The 23,593-nt window shown below is 44.3% G+C and overlaps 1 protein-coding gene across 2 annotated transcripts in view; it reads right to left on the reverse strand.

The window, feature by feature from the left end:
* GLDN (gliomedin) overlaps nucleotides 1-23,593 on the reverse strand; it is a 70,752-nt gene that overhangs the window by 20,120 nt on the left and 27,039 nt on the right. The window contains exons 2-4 of one of the 2 annotated variants that reach the window (XM_036842610.1): nucleotides 20,335-20,386; nucleotides 3,809-3,826; nucleotides 3,330-3,437 (exon numbers count right to left, since the gene is read on the reverse strand). In XM_036842610.1, coding sequence (XP_036698505.1) covers nucleotides 3,330-3,437; nucleotides 3,809-3,826; nucleotides 20,335-20,386 — 178 coding nt within the window. The remainder of the gene's footprint in view (nucleotides 1-3,329; nucleotides 3,438-3,808; nucleotides 3,827-20,334; nucleotides 20,387-23,593) is intronic. The other variant, XM_036842611.1, reaches the window with a different exon arrangement.

A 23,593-nucleotide genomic window follows, 5' to 3' on the forward strand; every position in this document is an offset into this window, starting at 1 on the left:
GGCAGGTGTGTGCACTCCACCTGGACCACCCTCTGCCTCGCCCTCATCCCTCAGGTCTGACCTCAGACATTACCTCCCGACCCGCCCTCTCTGCACTGTAGCTTATAACACCCTGTTCTTTCCTTCAAATGTGCACCTCACATTGTGATTACAGATGTATTTGTGTTGACTATTTATGTCTGCCTCCCCACCAAAGATGGAAAGTTCCACAATAGGGGCTACGTCTATTTTGTTTCCCCACTAGTACTTGGAACCCTCTCAGTAAGTATTTGCTGATGAATGTTCCCATCGTCTCCTGGTGTTCTTCCTGCTGCTCAGTCTGTCCTTGGCCTCATTTGCTGGCTCCTCCCCTCCTACTTGGTCACTAGATGCTGTTACTTCTCAGGGCTTGACCCAGGCTCTCCTCTGCTAGTAGCTCCCTCCCTAAGGGACTGCACCCTGGCCCACAAGCCCACTGCCTTGGGTGACGCCCTAATGTATACCTCTAGCCCCGGGGTCTTCTCCAACTGCAGACCTGCATCTTCAAGGCCCCCTGACACCTCCTCCTGGATGTTTCAAGGTATTTCAAACTCAGCACATCCCATGCTGAGCCATGACTGTCTCCCTGGACCTGAGTCAGTCTAGGGCCCCTCACCTCAGGGAAGAGCAGTCAGGCAGGATGAAAATCTCACAGTCAGTCTTGGTGGCCCCTTCCCCTTCCTTCTCATATCCACCTTCCCCCAAGTCCTGTTGATTTCACCCCCAAATATCACTCAGCTCATCGGCCTTTGCCCACCCCACCTGTATCCCTTCCGCCCTCATGCTGAGTAGCTTCTGCCCTGTTTCCCTAACAGCAGCACTTGTGCGCTCGCTCCAGTGTGTCCCCCACCAGCAGCAGCGGGGGTATTACAGAAAGGCAGATCTGATCATGTCACTCTCCTACTTGAAACCCGTTCGTGGCTTCTCATGGCTCCCAGAATAGAGCCAATTCCCCTCTGTGGCCCTGCCAGCTCTGGTCCCTCCTCCCACTCCCTGCAATTCTGTTGATTGCTGGGTGGGATGGGAATCCACCCTGGGCTCAGGAAGGGAGCAGGGGAGGGAAAGCATAGCTGTGCGGCTTTGGCAGGGTGACGGGGACAGCACAGCCCTTGCTCTGGAGTCGGATGGTCCAGGCTAGAGTCTGAGCTGGCCGAGGGCTGAGCAATGCTTCCAACAACCTATTCATAGAGCAAGCCTTTTCAAAGCCTCCTCCTTTCCCTCCTGCAGGCTCCTTTGTGTGGCTGCCAGTGAGGTGTGCAGGGCAGGTGTCTGAGTACAAACCCCAGTTCTTAAAATGCTCAGGGCTAACCTGATTCGGTCTTGTTACCTCTCTGGTTTCAACTTGACCATGCTCACTTCTCATCCTTTCTGTCCGGCTACGCTGGCTTCCCTGCTGCTCCTCAGCGTCTGCAGGCACACTGGACTTACAGGCTCCGCTGGAACCCTCTCCCCCAGACAGGCCGCCACCTGCGCTCTCCTCTCCTCCAGGTGTCTGCTCAAAGGTCCCTTCTCAGGGGGCCTCACCTGGCCTCCCAGTCTACAGTCACGCCCCACCCTACACACTTCCTATCCCCTCCCCTTGCTCTATTTTTCTCTTTAGCACTTAGCACCGCGTAACAGACAATATATTCTACTTATTTATCTTGTTCATTGTCCATCTGCCCAGACTAGGATGTCAGCCTCATGAGGGCAGAGATTTTGTCAGCTTTTTCATTTCTGGATCTCCAGCATCTAGAATAACACCTGCCACATAAATACGTCTTATAGAAATAAATAGACTTTTTCCTTTCTGCCCTCACTGGGTTGTGGGCTGCATGCTAAGCATATCTCTTCAAAGCTAGAGATCTGTCTCAGACCTTTTTGGAGCTACCCCTTTCTCACCTGACCCACATCCAGTGCTGTATGGTGGTCCCTCCCCCTCACTGTTGGCTCTCATAATACTCATTACTGAATCCTCAGGACCAGATCACATTTCTGGGGTCTTTCTGGGATAAACCAAGTGCCTGAACACTGACGGTCATCATTAATTGATGCTGATATTCATTTATAATTATAGTTATTATCTGACATGTAAGGGTCCATTCTGCTCTGCAGTTCTGGCTGTAACTGCTGGACTTCTGGGGACGGAGTTGACATGGGCTGCGTGGGCCCATTTTCACAGAGGCTGCCCCTGGGAACACAGGTATGCAGGCTTTTGGCAAGTGGCAGAGCCCCTCAACAATTTTCTCCCTTTCCACTGGCTCTCACTCAAATTGTTTAAGAGCAGAAACACTGGAAGGGGTTCCTGTGTTGTCTGGAAGAGTTGTTCTAGTGGTTCTTCTAACCTGGGGCCTGTCCAGGTGAGTTGGGGCAGTGTAACCAGGAGATTGAAAATAAATAAGAGAGTCGGTGGAGCCTCCACCCTCAGCTGCGGCTAAGAACCAGGCCTTCCTCGAAGCGCCCTGAGGAGTCTCTAACCCCTGCCCTCACGCCTCCACTGTGCCATGTGCCAGCTCTCTTCAGGTGACTCTGCCCCGGCCTTCCCCATGGACTTCCCAGGACTGGTGCTCAGAGCCCCTCAGAACTCGCCCTGCCCCAGCCTCCAACCCCCAGACCCTGCCAGGCCCTAGCTGAGCCCCTGCTGGTCACTGCTCCCTGACACATCTGACACCTTGGTGTTTCCAGGTCTTTGCTTGGGTGGTGGCAATGCCACCACTCACAGCAGGGCAGAGGAGGTCTCTCAGAGATGCCAGCCACATCTTCTTAATAGTCCTGTGACCCCTGGACAGGAGACCCTGACAGCTGGGACCACACAACCTGAGTGTCAGCCTGGATGCTGCCTTCCTACTCAAATCATTCTAGTGATTTCTCCAGCCAGGAAAACCTAGGAGTCAATATCAGTCAACTGATTTTCAGTCAAACATAAAAATTTGCTGGGCAGGAGGAGGCGGTGAGAGGGTCGGGCAGGAGCGACACTTGAAAGAACTTGGGGTACCAGCACAGACAGCCTTCACAGCCCGTGTAGTGGCCCTCCCCAGGACTGCTCACTCCTGCCCCTTCCATCTGTCTGTCTGCATCAGAGCAAGCAGAGGAGTGGACATCAGCTCTCAGGTATACTGCTTCTCTCAGGCAGACTGCATATAAATCTTATCGGGGTTGGACCAAAGAGAAGGCCCTTGCCGCCCCAGAACACAGCAGCTTCCAGGCAAGCATTAACCAGCCTTGCATTCAGAGATGCAGCACTTTTCCCCCACTGCACCAGCTTTGGTTCATCCAAAAGGCAATAATAGAGACAAAAAACAAGGAAATGAATTAGAAGAGTGACAAAATACCCATTTTTCCTCTTTTTCCATTTGCTCCTTTTTCGCCTTTTGGGCCCTGGGGACCAGGCTGTCCATCTGATCCGTTGTGTCCTGGTAACCCACCAATTCCTGGAGGTCCTGCATCAAAACACGGGAAATGGGAACATTTAAAAAAATCTTCACAGAAGTTAACATGATTTCCTTTAGCCAGTGAAACTGGCCAGGCATTGACGCCTCTTCCAGATCTTCTCCTGCTTCTTCCTTTCTTTCTCTACCTTCCCTGCCCCCGCCTGAAGCAGTGACAGGTGGGGAATGGTGACAGCAAGTTCTCAAGTGGGAGGGAACAGGAGAGCTGGTGATTGGGGCAGAGAGAAGGAGGGGGACACAGTGATAGTCAAGGCTGCCTTCAGACTCTTCTTCCTTCCCTGCTTCAGTCCCTTCTGAGTGATCCTGGGGAGCCAGCCACCCATATCCTTCCCATGAACTTGGAAAAATCCATGGGTCCTTACCTGCTGGGCCAGGTGGTCCTACAACAGAAAAAAAAATTTAGATGGTAAACCACAGATGGAAGAAAGTGAAGCCAACACCACAACCCAAAAAACAAAGAGCACCTTCCCCCTCTTAAAACGTACTAACCATCTATGGGCCCTAAGGAACCGCCCCATGCCGTTTACTTAGAACTCAGTATATTTGCCCAAAGATTCTAAAAAAACAATTCAACAAAGACCCATTTGCCAATCAAAACCACTTTTGCTTAAGTTCCAATGGACTAAGAATAATTTCTAAGTGGCTTCACTATAGACTCATAAATCAGTCATCTCTCAAGCAATCAACTTAATTAAATGAGGTTTGGTGACAATGTGGGTGGGCACTAGTGCAGCCCTGGCAAAGGTAGGTGTCAGGAAGTGCTGCTTTTGCATGGCTGAGATCCAGCTGTCCCAGGAGCAGCCCCAAATACGCTCATCCAGCCAGCCTGTCTCCTCTAGGCCGCCAAGGGGAATTGAGAGCAGAAGCTGGTTTGCTTGGTCTCTATTTTGTTGCATAAAATAGCCTGAGAAAACTTGAGGGCCCAGATCAGGTAACAGATACCTTTCTTAGTGTGTAATTACCCAAGGATCTAAGGGGTTCAGGTGAATAATTTACACATAATCTAACACAATAATTTTGCTTCCACAAATAGTCTTAGTGACAATTATTCCATTTAAGCACTCGGACAAGCCAGTGAGGTCATGACATGAACAGTTGAGGGTCTTTTGCTTCTCCGGACCACATATAACAATCACCAATATTGGAGTGGGTAGGTCTTTCTAAAGATCCAAGCCTGTGACTCTTCAGAAAACCACCATTTATACTGATGAACCTAGTGGCAGGGCAAGAATAAAGATGCAGATGTAGAGAATGGACTTGAGGACACAGTGGGAGAAGGGTAAGCTGGGACGAAGTGAGAGAGTAGCATTGACATATATATACTACCAAATGTAAAATGGATGGTTAGTAGAAAGCTGCTGCATAGCACAGGGAGATCAGCTCGATGCTTTGTGACGACCTAGAGGGGTGGCATAGGGAGGGTGGGAGGGAGGCTCAAGAAGGAGGGGATATGGGGGTATAGGTATACATATAGCTGATTCACTTTCTTGTACAGCAGAAACTAACACATACAACACTGAATAGCAGTTATACTCCAATAAAGATATCTATATATACACATATATATATCTATATATATATATAAAAGAAAACCACCATTTACTAAGCACTTCTGTGTGCACCACAATCTTCCCATAAGTAGAAATCTTTTTTTTTTTATATTTATGTATTTATTTATTTATTTATGGCTGCGTTGGGTCTTCGTTTCTGTGCGAGGGCTTTCTCCATTTGCAGCAAGCGGGGGCCACTCTTCATCGCGGTGCGCGGGCCTCTTCACCATTGTGGCCTCTCTTGTTGTGGAGCACGGGCTCCAGACGCGCAGGCTCAGTAATTGTGGCTCACGGGCCTAGTTGCTCCGCGGCATGTGGGATCCTCCCAGGCCAGGGCTCGAACCCGTGTGCCCTGCACTGGCAGGCAGACTCTCAACCACTGCGCCACCAGGGAAGCCCTCCCATAAGTAGAAATCTTGATCCTTGTGTCTGCTGTGTTTGCGACCTATCTGAGGAAGGTGAATACTTTGAAACCACAATGAGATGAGGGAGCTACAGAGAAGCAAACCCCTACAGAGGTGCCAGGGAAGTCTGGGCACATGGCAGTCGGAGAAGGCTCTCAGAGAGAGTGAGCCTTGAGCTGTGGCTCTGAAGACACAGTGGCCTGACATGGCTGCAGGGGTGAGGGCTGGGCATCCCATGCAGGAGACCAGCTGGAGAAAAGGTACAGGGGTGGGAGCTTGCGTGATTCAGGGTGAGAGAAAGGAGGAAGAATGGCTCAGCTGGAGTGTGTAGAGATGAGGCTGAAGTGTGTTCTTGGCAGAGGGATGTGGGGCAGCAGCACTTGAAGACCAAGTGGAGGGGTGTAGACGGTATGTGCCAGGCAGTGCGGAGCTACAGTAGATTGATTCTTAAGCGGGGGGGATGACACTGAAATCAGCGTGTGTTTGATATCCTCTCTGTAGATGGATATGGAATAGAACTAGGGAGTGAGATGAGAGAGAGAAAGAGACAGGGAAGGAAGGGGGTGGGGCAGGGAGAAAATATCCAGAGGATCTTTGTAGTTAAAGTTTGGGACAAGGTTGTGGATAAATGCAGTTGGTGACTGTAGAGTTCTAGAGGGAGCTAGACATTCGAGAGGTATTTCAGCAGAAGAATGGGCAGGACATGTCCATGTCTGATTGGGTAGGAGACAGCTGAGGAGGCCTCTCAGACGACTGAGCCTGGATACTGATGACCCTATTTGACAGACATGAAAACTTTGGGAAGAATACGTGTTTGAAGGTATGCTTTCAGTACATACAGTCCTATGTTGGGCAAAAATGATTTGCTGAAAACAGCACGGCATTTTCTAGGGTCAGTGTAGCCTGTAGTCAGTGTGGTCAGTTTACCGCCAGATGGCGCACACATGCCCTGGTAAGGAGGTGATATGGCCCTTTGAGAGCTGTCAGAAGAAATCAATCAATCGTCAGTCCCGACTGCAGATGGAGCCAAATTCAGATGTGCAGATTGGTAGAAAAAGGTAAACAAGCAAGAATCAACTGTATATAGTAGGTTTCAAGAGTTCTCAGGGAGGGATACATTGGGAGATTGGGACTGACATATACACATTACTCTATATAAAATAGATAACTAATAAGAACCTCCTGTATAGCACAGGGAACTCTACTCCATATTCTGTAATGATCTATATGGGAAAAGAATCTAAAAAAGAGTGGATATATGTATACGCATAACTGATTTACTTTGCTGTACAGCAGAAACTAACACAACATTGTAAATCAACTATACTCCAATAAAAATTAATTTTAAAAAAAAAGGACAGTCCAATAACCATTTCCATGCAGTGGAGTATTGGAAAGAGGTCCTGGCTGGAGCTGTATACTTAGGACACATTAGTTATGGCCAAGGGTATCACTATGATGAAGTGTTTAGATTAGGGTTTCTTGACACTGACCTGAGATCCTTGATACCCTATGGCTACAGTTTTTACACATTTGAGGCCACAAAATCAACTAGAATGCTTGTAAAAATGCAGTTACCTGGGCCCCATCTGGAGATTCTGATTCGGTTTGGATTTAGAGTAAGGCCCAGGAACTGGCATTTTTACCAAGCACCACAGGTGTATGGGATGCAGGTGGTCCTGGGTCCCCTCGACCTGATGTGAAAATTTTCTGGGAAAAGAGTAAGTCACTCTCCTTAAAGGGGTTCCTGACCCTAGAAATATTGGGAGCTACTAGCCTTCAGGTAAGAGTGAAATGTCTGAGCCAAATTTGGGGATGTAGAGAGGGGGACACACCCCATCTGGAGGGAGGAAGGTGATAGAAGAAGCACCAGGAAAGAGAGAGAGTGTGATCTGAAGATGGAAGAGGGAAGCCAGCAGGTCTCATGCCTTGAAGCTAGAGAATTTCAGAAGAGAAAGGATGACAAACGGTTCCAAAGAGCTCAGGAGCAGAGTGCTACAGTGATGATGACCGTCCCAATATCCTGGGATGCCAACTGAGCTGCTCACGGCCCCTTACACCCAGAAGAAGCCCCAAATATGAGTCATTATAATAATGTCAAATGTCAAATGTGTGCCTACTAGCTATTTAGCAAACCATCTTTCAGGATGTTTTTTTAGCTCCTGACCCTTCTCCTCTTCTGGAATAACAGACCCTCTAGGAACACGTGTGGGCAGCCACGTTCATGTTAACACTGTACGCAGGGCTGTTTCCTGGGCCTGCCAGCAGTGCAGCTACACAGGACTGCACGCTAAGAAGGGAGCTCCCTGCTTGGGTTTAAATGCTCTGCAGTTGCTGTTTGGACATTCTTTTTTTTTTTTTTTTTTTTTTAACATCTTTATTGGAGTATAATTGCTTTACAATGGTGTGTTAGTTTCTGCTTTATAACAAAGTAAATCAGTTATACATATACATATGTTCCCATATCTCTTCCCTCTTGGGTCTCCCTCCCTCCCACCCTCCCTATCCCACCCCTCTAGGTGGTCACAAACCACCGAGCTGATCTCCCTGTGCTAAGCGGCTGCTTCCCACTAGCTATCTATTTTACGTTTGGTAGTGTAATATACGTCCATGCTACTCTCTCACTTTGTCACAGCTTACCCTTCCCCCTCCCCATATCCTCAAGTCCATTCTCTAGTAGGTCTGTGTCTTTATTCCCGTCTTACCCCTAGGTTCTTCATGACCTTTTTTGCTTTTTTCTTAGATCGTTTGGACAATCTTAATCATTTTTTCTTTGAATTTGTGCTTTGTAAGTGAAGTCTGATGGGACAGTGGAGCATGGCCCGGGGCTTTGAGTCTTGATTTATATGTGGCCCTGCCTCCTATCTCCTCCCTGCCTCCCCAGGACAGATTTTCCCCTGCCTGCTCCTGTGCCCCTTGAGGTGTCCTCCCCACTCCCTGCCCCATCAGTGACTGCTGCCACCTGCCACCCCAGTGGGGGCCCAGGCTCGAGTGCAGGGGAGGCTAGGGTTGGGTGTGTGCCCTGCGTGCTTTTGTCCCAGGGAGCCCCTGTGCCTGTGAGGGTGTGTACTCATGCGGTGAGTATCCCATGCCTCAAGGAGTACGACATTAAGTAGCAAATAAAAAGCCCCACCATGGCAGGTCAAGAGAGGTTGTGGAAGAAAGGAAAAAGCCTTTTTCCTGCTTCATGAACAAGGGACCCTGCATTTTCATTTTGCACTGGGCCCTGCAAATGGCTCTGATTACCCCACCCAACACTCCTAGCTGGAGTTGATTAGAATTGGGTAGATACGTGATAGGAGATGAACCACTTAGATTTTTTTCTCCTTGCAATCTAAAGTTGACCCACAATGCCCCTACTTATGTGAAGTAGAGGTCTGTGGATGGCCATGCACAGTGAAAAATGTCAGTCTGCAGGGAGAAGAAAATGAAGGAGAGAGAAGCAGAGATGAGGGACTGGGTGTCTGCTAGAGAGTCAGAAAGGCTGAGAGAGGAGCTGTGTGGGTTCCCAGTGGCTTTCCAGTTCCTGGCTCCAGCCCCCTGGGTCAGGCTGCTTCCCCTGCCCTCCTGGTCTGTCTGTGAGATACCCTTCTGTCTCATGAGGCAAGCTTTGTTTTCACCAGACTGGGTTTCATTGTCATCTTCCTGGACCCACAGACAGATTGCGTTTCCCTGCCTTCCTTCCATGGTGGGGGTGGGGAAGTGAGACACCTCCAGACCTGACCTTTTAAAGCACCCAGTGGGTGCCATCCTTTGTTCCCCTCTCTTCCCTTGGGAGTGATCTTGGTGCCTGGTGCTCAGATGATGGAGCTACGAGACGGCAGCACTTGCTCTCTGAGTCTCCAGAACTGCGTAGGAGAGTCACCCAAATTTCGCTGGACTTCGTGGAGTGGGAAATAAGCCTTTGCTGTGTTAAGCTGCTGAGATTTTAAGGTTTAATTGTTACCAGAGCATGGCCAAACCCAGCTTGACAAACACATCCCTCTATCTTTTTAATAATTTATAACCTCTCACCCGCTTTTCCTCAGATAAGCTCTAACGGGTTCCTGCTACAAGCAAACAGTAGAATCTTAATTGAGACAGGATATATAGGCACCAGAGTTATGGAGAGTGAATAATAAAGAAGTGTAAGTGTAAGTCTCACTCCCTGTCTTCAAGGGCAGGCGCTGGCCAGTGGCTAACGCTACAGGCTTCTGGAAAACCTGACTCCTTGGATCCTCCCACCACAGCCATTCCAAGTCATAGGAGAAGATGCTTATCTCTAATTTCCTTTTAGTAGCCTCTGCTTTCCCCCTGGGATGGTATCAGAACTGATGTTGCCTGACCCAAGTGACCTGCTTAGCACAGCAATGACTACAGAGGAAGTGGCTACACATTTCCCAAAGCCTTGCTGGTAGAGGAAAAAAAGAAGCCAAAAAATCCAAATAGATTTATCATTGCAACAAAAAGAATAAAATACATAGGAATAAACCTACCTAAGGGGACAAAAGACCTATATGCAGAAAACTATAAGACACTGAAGAAAGAAATTAAAGATGATACAAACAGATGGAGAGATATACCATGTTCTTGGATTGGAAGAATCAACATTGTGAAAATGACTATACTGCCCAAAGCAATCTACAGATTCAATGCAATCCCTATCAAACTACCAATGGCATTTTTCACAGAACTAGAACAAAAAATTTCACAGTTTGTATGGAAACACAAAAGACTCCGAATAGCCAAAGCCATCTTGAGAAAGAAAAACAAAGCTGGAGGAATCAGGTTCCCTGACTTCAAACTATAGTACAAAGCTACAGTAATCAAAACAGTATGGTACTGGCACAAAAACAGAAATATAGATCAATGGAACAGGATAGAAAGCCCAGAGATAAACCCACGCACATATGGTCACCTTATCTTTGATAAAGGAGGCAAGAATAAACAATGAAGAAAATACAGCCTCTTCAATAAGTGGTGCTGGGTAAACTGGACAGCTACATGTAAAAGAATGAAATTAGAACACTCCCTAACATCATACACAAAAATAAACTCAAAATGGATTAAAGACCTAAATGTAAGGCCAGACACTATCAAACTCTTAGAGGAAAACATAGGCAGAACACTCTATGACATAAATCACAGCAAGATCCTTTTTTGACCCACCTCCTAGAGAAATGGAAATAAAAACAAAAATAAACAAATGAGACCTAATGAAACTTAAAAGCTTTTGCACAGCAAAGGAAAACATAAACAAGATGAAAAGACAACCCTAGAATGGAAGAAAATATTTGCAAACGAAGCAACTGACAAAGGATTAATCTCCAAAATATACAAGCAGCTCAGGCAACTCAATATCAAAAAACAAACAACCCAATCCAAAAATGGGTGGAAGACCTAAACAGACATTTCTCCAAAGAAGATATACAGATTGCCAACAAACACGTGAAAGGATGCTCAACATCGCTAATCATTAAAGAAGTGCAAATCAAAACCACAGTGAGGTGTCACCTCACACCAGTCAGAATGGCCATCACCAAAAATCTACAAACAATAAATGCTGGAGAGGGTGTGGAGAAAAGGGAACCCTCTTACACTGTTGGTGGGAATGTAAATTGATACAGCCACTATGGAGAACAGTATGGAGGTTCCTTAAAAAACTAAAAATAGAACTACCATATGACCCAGCAATACCCTGAGAAAACCAGAATTCAAAAAGAGTCATGTACCACAATGTTCATTGCAGCACTATTTACAGTAGTCAGGACATGGAAGCAACCTAAGTGTCCATCGACAGATTAATGGATAAAAAAGATGTGGCATATATATACAATGGAATATTACTCAGCCATAAAAAGAAACGAAATTGAGTTATTTGTAGTGAGGTGGAAGGACCTAGAGTCTGTCATACAGAGTGAAGTAAGACAGAAAGAGAAAAACAAATACTGTATGCTAACACACATATATGGAATCTAAAAAAAAAAAAAAGGTTCTGAAGAACCTAGGGGCAGGACAGGAATAAAGATGCAGACATAGAGAATGGACTTGAGGACACGGGGAGGGGGAAGGGTAAGCTGGGACGAAGTGAGAGAGTAGCATTGACATATATACACTACCAAATGTAAAATAGCTAGCTAGTGGGAAGCAGCTGCATAGCACAGGGAGATCAGCTCGGTGCTTTGTGACCACCTGGGGGCGTGAGATAGGGAGGGTGGGAGGGAGACGCAAGAGGGAGGGGATATGGGGATATATGTATACGTATAGCTGATTTGTTATACAGCAGAAACTAACACAACATTGTAAAGCAATTATACTCCAATAAAGATGTAAAAAAAAAAAAAAGAGAGAGACATGTACCACAGTGTTCATTGCAGCACTATTTACAATAACCAGGACATGGAAGCAACCTAAGTGTCCATCGACAGATGAATGGATAAAGAAGATGTGGCATATATATACAATGGAATATTACTCAGCCATAAAAAGAAGTGAAATTGAGTTATTTGTAGTGAGGTGGATGGACCTAGAGTCTGTCATATAGAGTGAAGTAAGTCAGAAAGAAAAACAAATACTGTATGCTAACATATATATATGGAATCTAAAAAAAATTGGTTCTGACGAACCTAGGGGCAGGACAGAAATAAAGATGTAGATGTAGAGAATGGACTTGAGGACATGGGGAGGGGGAAGGGCAAGCTGGGATGAAGTGAGAGAGTAGCATTGACATATATACACTACCAAGTGTAAAATAGATAGCTAGTGGGAAGCAGCTGCAAAGCACAGGGAGATCAGCTCGATGCTTTGTGACCACCTAGAGGGGTGGGATAGGGAGGGTGGGAGGGAGACGCAACAGGGAGAGTATATGGGGATATATGTATAGGTATAGCTGATTCACTTTGTCATACAGCAGAAACTAACACAACATTGTAAAGCAATTATACTCCAATAATGATATTAAAAAAAAAAGAAGAAAGTAAGGCCTGGTTCTGCTGCCATAGGAAGAGCTAGTGAAAGATGCAACTTCATAAACCTGATATTTCCAGGTCTGGAACACCTCCGAGGTCTGTAGTCTTGACTCTCTCCTACTCCTACTCCCAGCAAGGACTCCCTGGGGCTCAGGATTCATGCCAGCCACGGCTTCAGTGCCAGAGAGGAGCTCTGGCCAGAGCGGGGGTGGTCTCCTCTTTCCCTTGGGAGGCAGGCATGCTTGCCTTAAGGGATGGCCTGACAGGGTCCAAGCCCGAATCCACATTTGGAGCCCAAATCCACCAACACTAAAACAACTTGCTAGTTTGCTCAGTAAGGCCAGTTGAGTGAAAACATCATCAGCTACACTAGCTGTTCTGAGAGTGGCCTATCCATTTGTTTACCAAAGGTTGAACTGTCTACAGCTTTGAGGCCTCAGTTCCCACCCTCTGTGTGCTGGTCCATCCTCTGCAACCACCCCTGCTGCCAGCTATTCTGCCAGTCCCAGGGCACCTGACGTGGGAAAGTGTGTATCTTTCCTCACATGCCCCCATTAAACTGAAGCTTTGGTCCAATCTCATTTATTTGGTGCATTTCAACTTTGGATTATGACCATGGCAACCTTAAAAGTGAGTAGAGTAGGGATGGCAAATAGGTTTTTTTGTTTGTTTTTTTGTTTTTATTTTTTTTTGGCCGCGTTGGGTCCTAGTTGCAGCACGCAGGATCTTTGTTGAGGTACGTGGGCTCTTTGTTGCGGTGCATGGGCTTCTCTCTTGTTGTGGCGTGTGGGTTTTCTCTCTCTAGTTGTGGCATGCAGGTTTTCTCTTCTTTAGCTGTGGCGCACAGGCTCCAGGGTGCGTGGGCTCTGTAGTCATGGCGGGTGGGTTCCAGAGTGCGTGGGCTCTGTAGTTTGCAGCACGCGGGCTCTCTAGTTGAGGTGTGTGAGCTCAGTAGTTGTGGCGCATGGGCTTAGTTGCCCCGTGGCATGTGGGATCTTAGTTCCCTGATGAGGAATCAAACCCGTGTCCCCTGCATTGGAAGGCAGATTCTTTACCACTGGACCACGAGGGAAGTCCCAGCAAATAGGTTTTATTTCAAGTGCCAATTCTAATCAATTAGTACAACTTTCTGCAACACCAGAAAAGAATGACCTGAGACCTGAGGCCATGCTCGGCAGCAACTGTGATCCACTATTGATGTCTGCCTGGAAATAGGATAAGAAGTGTTATCACTGGGTTGGAGTCTCATGGCTGCAAGGAGAATGGGCACTGTGGATTTCAAGCAACTCTGTTGCAACAAGCAGTTCAGCAATATTATGGTTTAGAGATTTTCCAACAAGCCCCTATATGGAGGCCACTGGAGGTGAAGAATTACCCAAGACCTGCCTTCTTCAAGATACCTGCTCTTCCAGAAGACATGCTTCTGGGGTCCCAAGGAAACCTGTGCTCAGGGGTAAGATGCATCCAGAAAAAATGTCATTTGACAAACTCTGCACTAGCAAAAACCCCAGACTACTCTAGCTAGTGAACTGCCCTCACTATTCACCTGAGATGTCACCAGCTGCACAAAACTACACGGCATCTGTCTTTGTCCCCAGAGCAACCACAGCTGAGTCCTGGGAAAGGGACAGGAATGGGGTTTCATGGTCACAGCTGGACTAGCTTCAAGTCACATGCACCTGCTTTTTTAAAGATGAATCTAGTGTGGAGCTAGATCTTGTTCTCAGGCCCCAAGCCCAGGGTCAGCCCTGGCAATCCTTCCTGAAGGCATTTTCTGCAAGCTCTGGACCAAGGCTCTCTGTGCCTCTCCCCAAAGTTCCCCAATTCAGTCCTGGGTCCTGTCACCTCCCCACCCCCAATCCAGGCAGCTTGGCCTATCCCTAGGTACCTCCTTGCCTTGCAACTTGCACTTTTCACACCTAAGTTTTAATTGAAGGGCTTTCTGTGTACAAGGAGGCCCACTTTCAAGCTATCATGAAAAATGAAGGGGCTGGCATTTGAAAAGCATTTTTAGATGCCAAAGAATAACCTCCTCAACCCATTTCCAGCATAGATGCGATCCCGCCAGCCTCTCCTAAGTGGTCTTAATAGCTCCAGCCCACATTCACTGAACAGCTTGGCTCTCATTCTACCACTATAAAAATCAGAAAGGAAGAGGCTTTTCCTGTGCCTCTCAACAGGGCTTTTGTGCCTGTAATTCCATCCATTTGAGCATTTTTCTAGCGCTCATTACTGTCACACACGGGAACGCTGAAAAGGGACTCCCAGAGATGGAAGAAAGGTGCTTAAGCCACAAGGGTTTCAGAATAAAGGATCAAGCTGTTCTGAAGATATTTAATTTTCTGTGAGGGCTGAAATGTGACTTGAGTAACTCAATTAGCATTTTCTAAGAAGCCACAGGATTATAGCTTTTCTCTCTGAGGCTAAACTAAGCAAACAAGAGTCAGACTTGGACACAGGGTTCCTCAGAGAAGCATCTTTCTTACCAGCCCACCACTCCCATTAATCACTTACATAAATCACAGGTTTAGTCATTCAACAGACTCAACCAGAGCTCCTAACGCACGGCAGGTAACGAGAGGTACTGGGGAGAATATTGCAGAAGAGGTTTCTTACAACTCCACACACACTGTGCACTGTGAAGTGACCAGGACCTCCCCAGAGCCTGGGGCCATAGACTGAGGAGATCCAACACAAGCTTCAGATGGCTTCAAAGTCTTGTGGTTATCTTTAAAGTCCATGAGAGCTGTGCATTTACTCCGTAAAAGGAGTTTTTCTTTCTTTTTTAAATTGAAGTAGAGTTGACCTACAATATTATATTAGTTTCAGGTATACTACATAGTGATTCAACATTTATATACATTATAAATTGATCACCATAAGTCTAGTAATTTGTCACAGTACAAAGTTACTGCAATAATACTGACTATATTCCCTATGCTGGACACTACATCCCCATGACTCATTTATTTTATAACTGGAAGTTTGTACCCCTTAATCTCCCTCACTTATTTCACTTACCCCCTAACCCCCCTTTCCTCCCTGTTTGTTCTCTATATCTGTGAGTCTGTTTCTGTTTTATGTTTGTTCATTTGTTTTGTTCTCTAGTTTCCACATATAAGTGAAATCATACAATATTTGTCTTTCTCTGTCAGACTTAATTCACTTAGCATATTACCCCTCTAGGTCCATCCATTTTGCTGCAAATGGCAAAATTTCATTCTTTTTTAATGGCTGAGTAGTATTCCATTGTATGTATATACCACATCTTCTTTAACCATTCATCTATCAATGGGCACTTAGGTTGCTTTCATATTTTGGATATTGTAAATAATGCTGCAATGAACATGGGGTGCATATATCTTTTCTAATTAGTTTTTTGTTTTCTTCAGATAAATACTCAGATGTGGAATTGCTGGATCATATGGTAGTTCTATTTTTAATCTTTGAGGAACCTCCATACTGTTTTCCATCGTGGCTGCACCAATTTATAATCCCACCAACAGGGCATGAGAGTCCCCTTTTCCCCATCTCCTTGACACTTGTTTTTAGTAGTCTTTTTGATAACAGTCATTCTAACAGGAGTGAGGTGATATCTCATTGTGGTTTTGAATTGCATTTCCTTGATGATTAGTGAAGTTGAGCATCTTTTCACGTGTCCGTTGGTCCTTTGTATGTCTTCCTTAGAAAAATGCCTATTCATGTCCTCTACCCATTTTTTAATTGAATTGTTTGTTTTTTTGATATTGAGTTGTTTGAGCTTTTTATATATTTTGGATATTAACCCCTTAACAGATACATCAGTTGCAAATATCTTCTCCCATTTGTTTGGTTGCCTTTTCGTTCTGTTGATGGTTTCCTTTGCTGTGCAAAAGATTCTTATGTAGTCCCATTTGTTTATTTTTGCTTTAGTTGCCCTTGCCTGAGGAGACAGAGCCAAAAAAATATGACTAAGACTGATGTCAAAGAGTGTATTACCTGTTTTCTTCTTACATTTAAGTCATTAATCCATATTGAGTTTATTTTTGCATATGGTATGAGAAAGTGGTCCTGTTTCATTTTTTTGCATGTGGCTGTCCAGTTTCCCCAACACCATTTTATTGAAGAGACTGTCTTTTCTCCACTGTCTGTTATTGGCTTCCTTATCATAAATTAATTGACCATATAAGCATGGTTTTATTTCCAGGCTCTCTATTCTGTTCCATTGATCTATGTGCCTGTTTCTGTGCCAGAACCATACAGTTTTGATCACTATATCATTGTAATAGTGTTTGAAATCAGGAAGTTCGAAGTTCTTTGTTCTTCTTCCTTAAGATTGCTTTGGCTATTTGGGGTTTTTGTGGTTTTACACAAATTTTAGGATTATTTGTTTCAGTTCTGTGAAAAATAACATTGGCATTTTGATAGGGATTTTATTGACTCTGTAGATTGCCCTGGGTAGTATAGTCATTTTAATTTTAACAATATTAATTCTACCAGTCAGTGAATACAACATATCTTTCCATCTGTTTGTGTCATCTTCAGTTTCTTTCATCAGTGTTTTGTAGTTTTCCGAGTACAGGTCTTTTATCTCCTTAGTTAGAGGTTCATATAAAACAACTTATGTTATAGTAGTCTATTTTAAGTTGATAGTAACTTAAGTTTGAGCACATTCTAAAAGCACTACATTTTTACTTCCCCTCCCTTCATTTTATGTCTTTAGCATCATATGTTACATCTTTTTGTGTATCTCTTAACAAATTATTTTAGATATATTTTACTACTTTTGCTTTTTAACCTTAATATTAGCTTTCTAGGTAGCTGATCCACTACCTTTACTATATGTTTGCCTTTACCACTGAAATTTTTTTCTTTCATAATTTTCTTATTTCTAATTATGGTCTTTTCTTTTCCATTTAAAGAAGTCCTTTTAACATTTCCTGTAAGGCCTCTTTAGTGGTAATGAATTCCTTTACAAGCTTTTGCTTGTCCGGGAAACTCTTTATGTCTCCTTTAATTCTAAATGATAACCTTGTTGGGTAAAGTATTATTGGTTGTAAATTTTTTCCTTTCAGTACTTTCAGTATATCATGGCACTTCCTTCTGGCTATAAAGTTTCTGCTGAAAAATCAGCTGATAGTCTTATGGGGGTTTCCTTGTACATGACTAGTTTTTTTATTACTGCTTATAAGATTCTTTAACTTTTGACATTTTAATTATAATGTGTCTTGGTGTGGGCCTCTTTGGGTTCATCTTTTTGGGGATTCCCTGTGCTTCCTGGACTTGGATGTCTGTTTCCTTTGCCAAGTTAGGGAAGTTTTCAGATATTATTTCTTCAGGTAGGTTTTCTGTCCCTTTCTCTCTCTCTCTCTCTTTTCTTCTTCTGGGACCCCTGTAATTCAAATGTTAGTATGCTTGACCCAGAGGTCCCTTAAATTATCTCATTGTTTAAAATTCTTTTTTCTTTTCACTGTTTTGATTAGGTGATTTTCACTATTCTGTCTTCCAGATTGCTGATCTGTTCTGCATCCTCTAATCTGCTATTGATTCATTCTAGTGTATTTTTCATTTCAATTATTGTATCCTTCAGTTCTGATTGGTTCTTTTTTATATTTTCTTTCTCTTTGTTGAAATTCTCACTGAGTTCATCCATTGTTCTCTAGAGTCAGTGGGCATCTTTATGACTATTACTTTGAACTCTTTATCTTGTAAATTGCTTATCTCTGTTTAATTTAGTTCCTTTTCTGATGTTTTGTCTTGTTTTTTCATTTGGAAGGTATTCCTTTGTCTCTTTATTTTGCCTAACTCTCTGTGTTTGTTTCTATGTATTAGGGATGTTGGCTACATCTCCTAGTCTTGGAAGAGTGGCCTTACGTGAAAGGTGTCCTGTGGGGCTCAGTGGTGCAATCCCCCCTGGTCACCACAGCACTGCTGTGGGCATACTGATGCATGGGGCTGGCCTTCAGTGAAACTGACTTCGAGGCCAGTCTGGGACTATTGTGGGTGCTCTGTAGTGCGGGGCTGGCCCCCCGGAGTGGGAGCCACTTTGGAGGGGTGCTGGTGCCAGCCAGGGCTGCCCAGCAGTTGGGGCAGGGCAGAAAGTGTTTTGGAGGGACCAGCTGGAGTGGGTCCTCAGGGGAAAGTCAGGGTGGGGCACACAGTGTTAGTCAGGTTGATGGACAGTGACAGAAATGGTGCCTGCCCGTGGCTCCATCCCCAGAACAAGTCCCTCCAGATCCCTGCCCCTCCAGTGCATGCCTTAAAATTCATCAATGAGTCTCCTTCTCATGTGACCCAAGCACTTTTCAAGCTGCTACCTCTGTGCTGGGAGTCAGAGTGAGTGAATGTGTGTGCAAGCCCTTCAGGAGCGTCTCAGTCTCCCACAGCCCTTCCGCTCTCCTGAACGTAAACCTCACTGGTTTGCAAAGCCAGGCATTATGGGGGCTTGTCTTCCCAGTACAGATCCCCCAGGCTGGGGAGCCTGATGTGGGGCTTGTAGCCCTTGCTCCTCAGGGGGAATCTCTGTGGCTGTGACATCCCTCCTGTGTGTGGGTTGCTGCACTGGGGGTGTGGGTTGGACTAGACTGTGTCTCTGCCACTCCTGCCTGTCTCACTGTGTCCTTTGCTTTCTGTTCTTAGTTTAGAAAATCTGTTCTGCTAGTCTTCAGGTGGTTCTCAGAGATAGTTGTTCTATAAGTAATTGTAGTTTCGGTGTGTCCATGGGAGGGAGTGAGCTCAGGGTCTTCCCACTCTGCCCTCTGGATGTGGACCTCTCCATAATACACGTTTAATGCAAAAATAATTTCCCTCTGTTTCCTAAGAATGCTACACCCCCTTCTCAGAGGCAGGAAATGCAGTGTCTGAAATCAGGCACCGTAGGCCCATCCTTGGGCCTGGTTAGTGCCTGGCTGGGGCAGAGGGTGATGAATTGGGTGACTGGTCTCAGTTCAAGGTACCGCACATTTCTAATTACCCAAGACCTAGTTATTTTCCATGGCCATATTACTATGGCCATACTGAAAATATTATTATTTTTCATAATTACATTATAATTGGCTTTTAGCCCAGTAAAAACATCTGGTAAAAGCAAACCAACATGTATTTTCATAACCTAAAGGGTTCCTAGGTATTCATTCTGTCCCTGGCCCATTGGCCAGCACAGGTGTTCCCCACATGAGCTTCTGAAGGGCAGGAGGCAGGCGTCCCTGCCCTGAGACAAGAGGCCGGTCTCTGTGAGACTCTGGAATAATCACATCAAGACCATTCCCCTGGGACTTCCCTGGCGGTCCAGTGGTTAAGAATGTGCTTCCACTGCAGGAGGTGCGGGTTCAATCTCTGGTCAGGGAACTAAGATCTTGATCAGCCAAAAGAAAACAAGAAAAAAGACCACTCCCCTCTTCCCCTGCCCCATCCATCAGCCATTCCAGGTCTTAAGGCTTGATGTGCCTTGAGGTTAATTCCCTCCCTCCTTTCTACTTGTCCTTGATTCATTGAGTGGAGGGGGACAGAGTATGACCAACCTCCAGTCCCACCCAGCACATAGTAGGCACCACACAAAGCACTCTTCATAAAAAGTATTTTCTTAACTAATTAGCGGTTTGCATCTAGAGCTTCCCATTCAAGCAATATGTATGATATAGGGAAATAATTACTTCTGGTAAGAGCTCTCTACTATTTAGCAAGGTCTTTTTCCTTTCTTTTCCCATTTAAAAAACTAATGGAAATAAGGAAAACATCAATGGCCTCAGTTCAGGGTACCACACATTTCTAATTACCCAAGACCTAGTTACTTTCCATGGCTGTATTTCTATGGCAATACCAAAAATATTATTTTCCAAAATTATATTACTATTGATTTTCAGCCCATTGAAAACATCTGGTATACAAGTAAACCAACATATATTTTTATAACCTAAGGAGTTCCTAGGTGTTCATTCTGCCCCAGCCCTTTGGCCAGCATATGTGTTTCCCACATAAGCTGCTATTGGTCAGTGCTCAGCCAGCCTACCTGTCAGGCAGATACCCCTGGTGCTGTTGCACAGGTCCACCATCACTCGGATCTGCAGGAAGAGAGGACCATTAATAGCGGTATGGTAGGCAGTGGACCCTGAACTTGCCCTTTATTCAGAGAAGCAGAAAGCAATTATAAAAATTTACAAAATAACTTCAGGAGAATATGTACAAGTCTGAGGAAAAGTTACCCTAAAACTGAAAAGAAACCCTTAAAAGATCTAAAGATTTTTTTATATCTGCAGCTCATCTATCAACATTGTCAACAGAATCTCCTTGATTTCTACCAAACTCTGAGAAAGCCGAGGATGGGGAAGGAATCACCAAATCTACATCCAGGCTGGCCCCCCCATTGTCTGAAGGGCTCAGTCTGTGGGTCTGAATAAAGAGGGCTGGTGAGCTTAGCAGTCAGAAGCAAACACTTAACTATCTGAGTGAGTACGGGTGAGGTACTTAACTCCTTGACACTTTGGTTTCCTCTGAAATTGTAGATTATATGAGTAGCTGTCTTGAAGGTTAGGCAGCTCCATGTCTGGCATGTGGAAACTGCCCTTAGAGTGATTCTCATGCCATGTGGACACTGCCTACTTGCCACTGGATGGCCACCTGGAATACATGGTCACTGCATTGTGGTACCATCCTGACACCTGGTTCCCACACACCACTTTACTCTCCTCCCCCCATCCATTTTTCATGCTGCTGCTAATGAGCTTCACAAAACCCAAATCTGATCAGGTCGGCCCTGCTTCAAACACTTTTGTGACTCCTTGCTGCTCTAAAGATACAGCAAAATTCCTCCTCTGGCCTCAGCTCACACCATTCCCCCCTCCCTTTCTGTTCTCTAGTTCCACTCTGCCTCAGTTTGCTCATCTGTAAAATGGGGCTATTTGTAGTACTTACATCTTAGGATTGTTGTGAAGCTTAAGTGAAGTTATATGTGAAGCTCTTAGAACACTGCCTGGCGTGTAGGAAGCACACACAAAAGTGTTTTCTGTTTTGTGGAGGTAGCAGAGAGTGCAGATAGAGGCATGAATCCTGAAGTCAAACTGCTTGTGTTCTAATCATGGCTTTGCCATTCACAAGCAGTGTGACCTTGGGAAAGTTACTTAACCTCTCTGTGCTGCAGTGTCCTTGTCTGTAAATGGAGTTAACAGTACCTACCTTACTTAAAGCATGGTTATGTGGATAAATGAGTGAATACATGCAATACTCTTACAACAGGGCCTGGCATATGATAAGCAAACTCTATTTATGCTATTGTTTTGATGGTTCCTTGGATATGCCTGGAATGACTTAGATAATTTATCAATTTACCATCCAAGAATTTCAAATTTATACATAGAGCAATTTTTAGACCCAAATAATGTGGCATTTCAAAACTGTGGGAAGAAACATTATTAGTTGGGAAATGGAGTTGAGACAGCTCGATAGACACGTGGGGAAAAATAAAAAAGATGGATCGCTATTTCACTCCTTACACTAAACAAGTTAAGTGAGCCCCATTAATCAAAAAATTAAAAGTTAAAAGCAAACTAGTGAAAATACTGAAGGAAACCTTGGGAAAAATATTTATAATGGTATTAGAGTAGGAAATATGCTATATATAGGAAAAATGTGATAAATTCAACTGTCTAATAATTTAAAATTTCTGCAAGAGGTAAAATACTACAAGCAATAACAAAGGAGAAACACAAACTTAGAAAAATAATTACAAAGGGCTTGTATATAGAGCTGTTACAAAGCAATAAGTAAAGGGAAAAAAACAAAAACAAAAACAAAGGAAAATGGGCATTGGACCCAGGCAGAAAGTTCAAAGAAAAAAAATAGTGCCCTATCTTCACTTATAGTTGAAGAAAAACATCAAATTATGAAATACTATTTTTACTTCTTAGGTTTGCTAATAAAAAGAATAACAGAGCACTTCTCACAAGGGTGTCAGGAAAGTAACACTCTCATATTGTGTTGATGGAAATGTAAAGGGATACTGCCTCTTTGGAGGGCATTTTGACAATATCTACTAAAATTTAAATGGATCTACATTTTGACTCATCAATTACACTTTGAGATTTATTCTACAGATACACTCATATATGCATGAGAAGATGTAAGTACAAAGATGGTTGTTGCAAAAATGTGGGCAAAAGCAAAAACTAGAAACAACCTAAATAATTATCAGTGAGGTCTGGTTAGAGAAATTGTAGCATATTCACATAAGGAAATACTGTGAAAAACAGTAAATTTAAATCCATAAAGCTGATATTGAAAGATCTCCAAGATAAATGAAAAAATACAAGGTACAGAGCAGTATGTATAGTGTCCTTTCATTTATATAAAAAAGTAGTACATACGAAAATGCTACTTTAGGCTTCTCTCTTGCTGCTTTCCAGATTCTCTCTTTGTCTTTGACTTTCTAGAATATTTCTGGAGAGAAACCTAAGAAGGAGAACTGAAACCTAAAAACTCCTCCTCAAGTAAGGAGCAGTAGAGAGCCAGGGTCAGAGGGAGCTATACTAAGCATGATTCGCCCTTCTGTTTTATTCAAAATTTTCGCTGATTTCTCTCTCAATGAAACTCTTTGTAAAAAGAACATGTTTTGATTTGAAGGGAAAATTTGTTTTGTCTTCTGCCTAGGTTTATTTTGTTTGCTAGGAGATCCAGAGGGAAACTTGTACGGTATTTACTTTTTGTGAAGTGTGTCAGCAGGTGCTTATTGACTGCTTTAGAAATTTATTGTGAAATATATCATACATATCACAAAAATATGAAAGGTGTGCCAACAGTTTAAAGATGAACAATAAAACAAACATGTATACACCACCTTCAGCTAAGCAAGGCTTTAGAGCATCCCAGGTGCCCCTCCCAAAACACACCCTTCCCTCCTAGCCACAACCACTCCCTGAGCTGAAGTATATTGGGCCGTGAAACTCTCCCTTTTGTACAGATAGCAACAGAGAGGCTTAGTGAGGTGAGGTCATTTATTCAAGGTCACACAGCTTGCTCTTGGAAAAGCCAGGCTCAGCTCCAGGTTTCCTGATTCCAGGTTTACTGCACTTTCTATTATGGCTCTGATGAGCATCTTAACGTAACCAGAAGAAATTTCGATTCACTGTGTTTAGTCATGCTCATAAATTAATGCAATCAGCTGCACTACAAAATTTATCATCTTAAAAAAATGTATAATTGTCCATTGAGAGGACCATTAGAGGCTTCACAATGCTTCATTTGTTGCCTGGGGGATCACAGCAGAAGGAGTAGTT

This window comes from Balaenoptera musculus, chromosome 2, assembly GCF_009873245.2.
Source record: "Balaenoptera musculus isolate JJ_BM4_2016_0621 chromosome 2, mBalMus1.pri.v3, whole genome shotgun sequence".
NCBI classification, from domain to species: domain Eukaryota; kingdom Metazoa; phylum Chordata; class Mammalia; order Artiodactyla; family Balaenopteridae; genus Balaenoptera; species Balaenoptera musculus.